Source organism: Helianthus annuus, chromosome 11 (assembly GCF_002127325.2).
Source record: "Helianthus annuus cultivar XRQ/B chromosome 11, HanXRQr2.0-SUNRISE, whole genome shotgun sequence".
Classification (NCBI taxonomy): Eukaryota; Viridiplantae; Streptophyta; class Magnoliopsida; order Asterales; family Asteraceae; genus Helianthus; species Helianthus annuus.
The window spans coordinates 180413694-180424297 of record NC_035443.2 but is presented as its reverse complement, the minus strand read 5'-3'; the positions used below and the strand labels follow the sequence as shown (position 1 = coordinate 180424297).

At 37.1% G+C, this 10604-nt stretch overlaps 1 protein-coding gene across 1 annotated transcript; it reads right to left on the bottom strand.

Annotated features, from left to right (window-relative positions):
* Positions 1-554: 554 nt before the first annotated feature.
* On the bottom strand, positions 555-2653 carry LOC110891331 (kinesin-related protein 4). Its single transcript, XM_022139019.2, has one exon. The coding sequence runs from the start codon at positions 1922-1924 to the stop codon at positions 689-691; it is 1236 nt and encodes a 411-aa protein (XP_021994711.1). The 5' UTR covers positions 1925-2653; the 3' UTR covers positions 555-688.
* Between the last annotated feature and the right edge of the window lie 7951 nt (positions 2654-10604).

Genomic DNA, 10604 nt, shown 5'->3' with positions numbered 1-10604 from the left:
GAAGTACAAAGAAACATAATTGCAAAAATGGACAAAGAACAATGTGTAAAACAACTTGTACACAAAATCACTATTTCTAGCTCTTAGTGATTTCATTCAAAACACCAAGTATAATCAAAAGGAGCACATTACGCGATTCTTTATGTACAAGCACATTACGTGATTCTATGAGTCTTGTATGTACAAGTGCATTACATAATTTGCATTACCTGAAAATGTGTTTCTTTACAGATGCGTGATTCTTGTATGTACAAGTGCGAAGTTCATTAGGCGATTCTAGCTCAAGGTCAGTTAGGCCATGTGTAGTCAAAGTCCCTTGTGGGGCGATAAGTGGCGGATTGTGTAAGACAGAGACTTTATATAACTTGAATATATAGTGAGGTTATATATGTATGGGCTTTATATATATATGTATATATATGTGTGTGAGAGAGAAAAGATTCATCACGCCGTGAAATGCATCTCGGGAGAGGAAGAGAGGAAAAAAATCAATCCATAGCGCCTGCCGTAGTTCTATTGGAGAGCCATATTCAATTTCCCCGTTACACATGCTCTTAGCCAACAAATTTATCCCTTAAAAGTTATATATCCATAAGAAACAAAACTGAATGAAATTTAACAAATAACAGAAAACAAACCTATGTCTAAAACAACTTGTATATACACATAAACATGAAAAGAAAGAAAATCAGCCATTTATGGATGATGGATCACTAGTCCTTTTATGAACATTTGATGAATATTGTTGTTGTTGATGATCAACCAACTCCATTTCTTTTTGCCTCAACAAAAGCACCATTCTTTCATTCTCAAGCTTCATTCTTTCATTCTTCAACTTCTCAATCTCCATCTCTCTTTCTTTACTATAACTAAATTTCAACCACTTTGATCTTCTTTTCTCCAACTCATATGATTCACCTTGAAACCCCACTCTTTGTTCCTCCAATTGCATCATCCTCACCTTCATCCATTGCCTCTTCTCCCACACACTCTTTGTTAAATCTTGAACCACCGAACTCAACTCGCCACTAAATTGGCGGATCACATCGCCGTTCTCCATCGCTCTAGCTCGTTTTCGGGTGCTTAAACCGTCATCTTCCTCCTCTTCTCGATCACCATCCTCTTCGTTTTCATCATCCCCCTCATCATCCTCCTCTTCGTCCTCATCTTCATTCGAATGCACACAATTCGGTCTATGGTGCGAATGTTGTCGTTCCACCGTCCCGACTTCCGGCGGCGAAGGATGATGTCCCACACCACCCCCACCACCACCACCACCTCCACCACTACCACCACCACAACTATTATGATAAGCACACATTTCCCTAAAGAAAAGATGCTTAGAATTCAACAACTTCTTCACTTCTTCCTTCAACTTAACCGGTATATGATCCATTGATTCAAGCAAACTTTGATTCTCCACAACTTTACAAGCAGTCCCTTTTCCCAAAATATCATTAACCCTTTTATATCTTTTATTCAAATCATTAAACTTATCCTCACATTGTTGTGGTGAAACATAAAACCCTCTTTCCATCATAGCCAAAGAAACCGACTTCCACTTCCCTTTTTTCTGCATCACCCCACCACCACCGCCACCTCCGCCGCCTTTCTTCCTCGCCGCCGTGTCACCCGCCGGCGGTTGCTCCGACCCGGCCTCATCTCCGACGTAAAAAACCACCATAATCAACAACCTCACCATATTATCCGTCCACTTCATCCTTTGCCAAGGTGACCCTTTTCTTAACTTCCCATCTCCGCCGCTGTCGTCGGTGGTCGCCGGATTGTTGGTTTCTTCGTCGGTGGCTGGTTTCACTGCGGCGGCGTACGGTGGTTGCTGGTGGAGGAAGTTGGGGGTTTGGTGGTGGTGGGTTAGTGACATTTCTAGCCCTAATGTGTTAGAGAACATGCCATTATTTTCCATTGAAAATTTGTAACAAAATTTGAGAACTTATCAAGATTAAATTTTGAGAAGTACCCACCAACTGAAATGGTGTGTGGATGAAAACCCAGAATTTAGAATCTGAAAAAGATTGATAATTTGTTGTTATTTTGGGTATGGATGATTTCAAGATTTGATCAAGATTGAATTTTGAGATGAACCCAATAACTGAAATGATGTGAAAATGAAAACCCAGAATTTAGAATCTAAAAAAGATTGAAAATTTGGTGTTATTTTGAGCAGAAATGAAGCTAACAACTGATAAAGATTGGATTTTGAGATGTACCCACAAACTGAAATGGTGAAAAAGTAGACCCAGAAGTTAGAATCTAAAAAAGATTGAAAATTTGGTGTTATTTTGGGTAGAAATGAAGCTAACAACTGATAAAGATTGGATTTTGAGATGTACCCTTGAACTGAAATGGTGTGAAGAAGAAGACCCAGAATTTAGAATGTGAAAAAGATAAGATTTGGTGTAATTTTGGGTAGAGATGAAGATGAAGGTGGAAGCGTGGGGTGATATAGAAGATTCGGGTGGGTCAAGTGGCTGGGCAGCTGGTTTTGTAGGAGGTTTTGGTTTTGTGAAACTAGGATTAGAAAGAAGTGGATTGCCCATTGTTTTGCATCATCTTTACTGCCACCGTTTCTAGGTGTCTATATAAAGAGAGAGAGAGAAAGATACATGTATCTATGGGGGTTGAGACGTTGAGTGATATAATATAGTCCATAGAAATTGAAAATTTCAAGTAATATATTTTAGTGGAGTTGACCTTGTTCTTCGTACTAGTGCATTGCATATTTGCATGTTCGTTTAATTAAGCAAGTTACTAAATATCAAATGCAAATGAGTGTTAAAGGGGTACGGATGGTCATCATTTGTACAAATTTCATTATTCACAATATTCAATTAAATTTTGTCATTCCATTAACCATTATTTCATTACTCACAACCATTTTTAATGGAAATGTCCATCACTAACAACACCCAACAATAAACTCTCGCATCCCCTCACATCTCACATGCTTCCATTCTTCACGCGTCATATATTACACGCGTTATCAAATTTGATCCGTGAAAAAATCAAGTTTCGGTGATATTTGGCAATGTTCCACGCGTGATATATGTTTATCACGGACCAAAACTCTGCCACCCCGGGTGACCTAATATACAAAATAGTCTTAACAAATGAAGGAAACTAGCCTTATCATTAGAAAGGAACGAAGCTTTTTTTTAATATTTTTTCCCATCTACTTAAGTATAGTGTGCAGATCATGTACAAAAGGAATCCCTCATACGAAGGATACGTGACATTGGAAGATCAATGACTCATAACTAAATGGTGGCATTTTCGTAAATACGAGGTTCAAACAATTGAAGAAACAAATAGAGAAAGAGTATTATGGTCTTTTCTCACTTGAACTTCTCCCCTCATTGATTTTGAAACGGCTATAACCTTTTCATACTTTAATATTTAAAAAATTTATGATGTATTAACGAGCATTTCATTTTTTTTTAATTCGAGCAGCCTATTGCTATAGTTTTCTTAAAAAAATTACATAATTTTGAATACCCATTACGTGATTTTGAAAACCCAACATAACTACGTAATTTTGAACACACATTACGTGATTACGCGATTTCATTATAGTATGTGAAATACCACTAAGTGATTACGTAATTATGTAACAATAGTTGACTATGTATTATTACGTGACCACATGATTTTGAATACCAAATGTCCAAGTATTTGTCAAATCAACCTATAATAACCACACAATGCCGAATATTAGAAATTTAATCACGTAATAAAGCATAAACAATCAAGTTCTTATTATTCGAATGTGTAATTACGTAATAAGCATAATTTTAATAACATTAGTTATAAAAATCATATTGAATGTGTAATTACGTAATGGATTTATATTGAATGTGTAATCACTTAATGGTTTATGTTGAATGTGTAATTACGTAATGGGTATTCAAAATCACGTAGTAATGTGCTGGGTATTCAAAGAAACATAATGAATTAATGGGTACTCAAAATCCTGTAATTTTTTTTAAGAAAATTATAGCAATATGCTGCTCGAATCAAAGAGAATGAAATACTCATTAATACGGTGTAATTTAAAAAAAAATATTAACTTATGAAAAAGTTATAGCCATTTGAAAATCAAGGGAGAAAGTGTTTAAGTGAAAAAGTACTAAATTACCCTTCAAGTAAGGACACTTGTCCTCCTCTCAAACTCTCGTATATTTCGTATGCAAATATTGTCATGTACAGGATCCATTCTCCTTAAGTATAATGTTTAGTTGCAAATTGTAAAAATAAAAAACTCTTAATGTTACACTATTAGAGTAATTTTAGAGTAACAATGTAATTACATTAGATTCTAAACTAATATATGTGATTAACAAGATGGGAAAAAAATTAAAAAATCTTTCATTCACTTTTGTACGTTAAGACCTATTTGTACAATAAATTTACTATATTCAATTAAACATGTTAACTCTTTAATCCATTTATAGCCCATTTAACTTATTTATAGCTTAGTGGCTGCTTGTTTAACTCTTAACAAGGCTCTTAATGGTTTAAACCTCTTACTAGTTACAGACTGTTTGTTTCACGAGCAGATGTCTGAGTGGTTCAGACATTTACCTCTGAATGGTTAAACATTATACTGAGTTTAAATGGTTAAGACATCTGATCTGAATTGGTCAGATATTTGCCTCTGAACGGTTAATCATTATATTGGCTCTTATTGGTTCAGACCTCTCCTTTTACTGGTTCAACACTTGATAGTTCAGAATTCTTACTGATTCAGCACTCAACTATTCAGAAGTTGCTAAATAACCCCTTTAGATTATTATTTGTCAACCTTCATGATTTGGTTGGATAAATGAGTTAAGTGAGTTCTTTTAGGTTGGAAAAATCTAAATTGTTATTATAGATTTGTAGCTGTTATTTGGTTGGTGAGAATCTTTAACTTGTTGTGAGAGAGATCTCACACCCTCCTAAACAAAGGGACCTAACTCCATTCTGGTCAGACTATGTTGTCTTAACCGGGCCCACGTTAGCGTCAGAGTTTAGCTAACGGCGTTCCCCGGGAAACCATACCACCCACTGCCAGAGGCAGGGGCTTGCGCCACCACAAAAGAGAATCTCTCTGGCGTAACACACGGTGGACTAAAACCCGGGGTGTCTCGGGCTCGAACTCTTGACTTAGGGTCTGGGAGAACTAGCCTTCATTGCCTTTATCCACCAAATGTGACACTAGTAGGGATTGAACTTGGGTCGCCAAGGAGAAACCAAGTCTTTTCAACCACTAGGCAACGAGTGATGGATAGCTGTTATTTGGTTAGATGCAAATTGTTTAACCTGTAAATTCAATGCGATCAACTCATTTCATATAGGTTTAATTATATATTTAAATTTGGTGTATACTATTAATAGACAAACTAAATGAATAGTAATTATTTGTTTTAAAGGTTTATTATGTGTTGTTTAGTGGTTTATTATATTTATTATGTGGTTTTTTATATATCTTATATAACTTGCGTTTGTTTTTTATCTATGTAAATCACGTGTTAGTATTTTTTTGGTCATATCAAGATTTTTTCTCTATGGGTTGTTGTAACGAGTGTAGGTGGCGTAACAAAACAAATCAATACCGATCAAATTCCCGTTATGTGTAGGAATGGCAATGGGCCGGTTTTGGGCCGAGTATTGGTAATCCCAGGCCCGTACCCGGTTGTAATTCTTTGTCCCATACCCGGCTCGTTACCCGTCGGGTATTTGTTAGGTACTTACCTGTCGGGTATCGGGTATACCCGTTAAATTCTTAAAAATACCATTTGGGACAAATGTGCAACTTGTTCACAGATCGAGTTTGAAACGATTCGAATTCAAATAACTCGAAATCGATATGAATTCAACCAAATTGAGAAAAAAAAATCTGAAATGTACAGGAAAAAATAATGCAAGAATTCATCTTTCATGACCAAAGGTAACAAGTTAGTAACAACTCGATCTGTGAACAAATGTTACAGTAAACTATCATCCTTTTATGCAATCTATAAGCAATAATCTGTGAATATAACTAGTAACCTACTTAAACAAATTTAGTAACTAGATTTTAAGAAATAATCTTTGAACACAAAGCAATCTTGTGTGAACAAGAGTGTAAAAAACTTCATGCCAACATCATCGAACAAGATGACAAACTAACATGAAAAATAACTTAATCTGTGAACAAGAATCGATTTGTTCAGCAATGATCCTAGTCCTATAGTAAAAAGTGCATGTAGTATGTTTATATATATGGAAATTTAGGGTTAACTTTGTACAATAGTAACCAAGTTTCAGTGTTCTAATTAGGTCACTCATAATTTTTTTTGTTCCAATTAGGTCATTTAAGTTTCATTTGATGTTTCAATCCTAGATATTTTACCTAAATAGAAGGTCATCCATCCTACATGGCATTTATTTAGATTTTTTATTTAAAAAAATTGTTGACATGGCACATAAATGCCAAATGGGTTAGAAAAAAATGCGAAATAGATTTAAAAATTTTTTAAAAAATTGTAGAAAAGTTAAAAACATGCAAAAAAAAATAAAAAATGTGATTTTTTTTTCATAATCTCTAAAAAGTTATCAATTTTTTTTTATAAAATCGTGAAAAATAGTTAGATGTCAGTAAATTTTTAATGAAAGAGAGTACAAATTACTCTTACACCAACAACATTTAAATTATAGTCATAAAAGAAGATAAACAACTAACCATAAATAAATGCCATGTAGGACTATAACCTGCTATTCAGGTAAAATATCTAGCATTAGAACACCAAAATAAAGTAGAATGATCTAATTGGAACAATAAATTTTATTAGTGACCTAATTGGAACACTCCTAAAACTTCATTACTATTCTGTGGCATATTCCCGGAAATTTATAATATTATTCTTTCGGGTATTATTCGGGTAAAGGGTATCGGGCGGGTATCACTAAATCCCATACCCGTACCCGAATTTTTTCCTTTTTTAAGTCTATGCCCATACCCATCGGGCTTCGGGTACACCCTGCCCGTATGTTTCGGGTTTCGAGTATATCTGTTGGGCTTGGGCTTTTTTGCCATCCCTAGTTGTGTGTTTTTTTATATGTGTTGTTTAGTGGTTTATTATATGTATTATGTGGTTTTTTTATATATCTTATATAACTTGTGTTTGCTTTTGATCCATGTAAACCAAGTGTCGGTATTTTTTGGTCATATCAAGATTTTTTTCTCTATGGGTTGTTGTAACGAGTGTAGGTGGCGTAATAAAACAAACCAATACCGATCAAATTCCCGTTGTGTTGGTATATTTTTGTTCATATCATATTTTTTTTAAATTTTTTTTCTCTATTATTTGCTATAACAAGTGTCAGTACCGAAGTTAAACGAGCTAATACCCACCCACGGCGCAACGCGAGAATTTCCAGCGCAACGCGCGAATTTAATAGCACTAGTTTGTACAATTGACCAACTTTACCCCTAGTCTAACTTCATTTATCCTTATTTAACTATACATTTATTAAATCATATGTAAACGTTTAGGACCTCTAAGGCCATGAAGTGTGGCTTAGCGCCACCCCGCCACATCGATATTTATAGCGCCCGGGGCGCCAACCACCATCCCACCGGAGTTAAGAGGGGGGAGCTATAGCCCTTCCGCCACCGTGCTAACGCAGGTTAAAGAGGAAAAAGGTGGGGCTCAGTCTTTTCAACCTGTAACACCCCATGTTTTCAAATGTCAAAGTCAAAGTCCAAGTCAACTTTGACTTCTTTGACTGATAATGTTCTTTTTACTTTTTGTATTATGTGGAGTAAGTGTTGTATAAATGCAATGATCGAACGTTTAATCAATGCGACCGATTTACGACTGTGAATAGTAGGAAGTAACAATGCGATAAAGTTAATCAATCAATAATCAAGCTAATCGAATCATCAATCAAACTCGAGACTCGAATTATGCAAACTCTGGTGTTATTATACGTGTGTGTGTGCCTTACGTGTTACTTGTGCGTGTTTATTTATATGTTTGGTGTGGTATTCAAGCGAATCAATCGAAGGTCGAATCAAAATTCGAAAAGCAATCGAACTCAATCGAAACCGACATCGAAACGTGACTTGTAGAAGATTGTATGTTAGATATAGTGGTTGAGACTGAAAGTAATTTGACTAGGAACTCTATCGTATTCGTATCATCGTCCATCGAAATCGAAACATCGAAAATCGTCGCGAAACGCTCAAAGTGGATCGCGGATCGAACAGGAGGCATCCTGATCGAACAGGCCAGCCGATCGGCTAGCATCTTCCTAGCCGATCGAGCAGCCCATTCGATCAGAGCTCCTGGCTGATCGGCTGCCACTTTCCCCTTTTGGAGCCTATAAATAGGGCTGTCATTGTTACACTTTCCATTTTTGGAAAGCTCTGACCGAACCAACCTTCTTCTTCACCTTTTCTCAGATTTCTCTCAACTCCGGTAAGTTTTCACTCTAATTCTTGTACGATTTTGATCATTGCATGATTCTACACCTTTCTATCTTTCAAAACTCGATTTCTAACCGTGAAATCATCAAGATCTAAGTGTTCTTGGGTGATGTCATCATAGTGTTCTTCAAGAACACCAAACTTTGGCCTCATTCAACCATGAATAGCTTAGATCTGACTGATTTCCACGTAAACAAACTAAGATTCTTACAAATCTTAACATTTTTATGAATAATTTCCAACTTTCTTCAACCTTTTACACTCGAAACCTTAAAACCGGTAGAAACGAAGCTTGAACCGGCTAACTAATCATTCTAACAGTTAAGAGGTTCAAAATTCGGGTTCTATAAACAAGGTTCACTGATTTCGGGTTAAACTCTAAACCGACGTTTCAAACCGTTCACCGGCCGGACTTGGGTGATTCCTGTCCGAGTCAAAGGAACGAGTAGGAACGGAGGATATCATAAGTTCAACTCGTTATCAAAAACTACCTCGATATGACGACAAGTAATTAAACAGCCAAGAGTTAGACGAAAGGCCGACCAGGTCAGACTTGCTGGCCGAACGGCTAGGCTGTTCGAACAGCCCAGCCGATCGGACATGCCAGCCGATCGACCGGGCCAGCCGATCGGCTAGCACATGGTCCCACACTTTTCGAGTTTTATGAAGTATGCTATTGACGAAGTGATGTTCGATCGAATACGCTACTCGGTTGGTAAACATTACTCTTCGGATCATGAGATACTATGCTTCAACACTTAATCGTTTTTACAACTCGTTCGTAGTATGGAATGCCAGCCGATCGAACAGTCCGTTCGATCGAGCGACATCCTGTTGAGCATCACTCTAAGGTTCCCAGCCGATCGATTAAGCCGGCCGATCGAACGGACCGTTCGATCGACCTGAAAGGTAAGGACATTTTTGTGTTCTCATATACTACAACGAAAACTTCAAAAGTTCAAATCCTCAAACACAAACACACCAGAGGAAGAAACAATCCACTCGAATGGCCCAGCCGATCGAGCCTACCGGCCGATCGAACAGGACTGTCCAACCGGATATACCAGCCGATCGAACAGCCCGTTCGATCGAACTTGCCGTTCGATCGACCAGCCTATTCGATCCATTCACACTTGTCTTATTTTCCACGTTACTCATTGTTGTGTTATCGAACTATTCAGGCTAATCCTACTCTCAGCGCTCCCTTCAATCCATAATCAATCATTGTAAGTATACTCGGTCCCTTTTTGCTTTTAGCACTTTTGGGTGTTACATACGTTGCTTATATCAAAACACAAACGATCACACCACTCAAACTATCTGAACGCTAGCCAATATGCATGTATTACGTGACTTAATGAATGCTTGTTGATTGTGTTTACATGTGGAATGATGTCTACCTGCCTTAACGACGTAGTACTATAGTTTGGACTCAGCACCCGTTCACACGGGGGTTGTTAAGGACAATTACTTGCATGGATTACGGTGGTAATCATGTATTGCGAACTGTCTCGGACGGTCAACCCGCAGTCATTGGTATCGATAGGTCCATGTCGATAATTAACATGCTTCGTTTTCCTCTGTATACGTGCTGGTTATGCGTAAACTATTCGAACTCTATATGCTATTATCAAACTTGTATGCTCACCTTTACATTTTATGTATTGACTTTATTTTAACGTATGTGACAGGTAATTAGGATGCTTCTTTGCTAGGAAAGCGAGGCTAGAATAAGTTTCTAGAAGCCCCCAACAAATAGTTGTCTGCCAAGAACAAGCATCTGAGGCATAGTTATCTGTAGATCTTGTCCTCTGGCATTACAGCCAGAAAGTCAACAGAATAGGGGTCTAGAAGCAGATAAACAATTGTTGTAATAATATTTGAATCTGAGTTGTCGGAACAGAGTTTCTTGTTTGGATGATTATCTGTAATGACATGTTTGTTTATTCGGGATACGGTATGGGACGTATCTTTAACTGGATTATATAAATAGTTGTTATGGAAACTTCTAAACAATCTGTTTCGCTCAGTGCCGCGCCCCGATGATTCCGCCATCGGTTGGGGTGTGACAGATGTAAGGACCGCTTTTCGAAAATAATAGATTAACTACATAAACAAGATTTTTCGGAACATC

Bases quoted from the DNA above. Each gene is read 5' to 3' on its own strand.
- LOC110891331 (XM_022139019.2), bottom strand. From the start codon at position 1,924: ATGGAAAATAATGGCATGTTCTCTAACACATTAGGGCTAGAAATGTCA.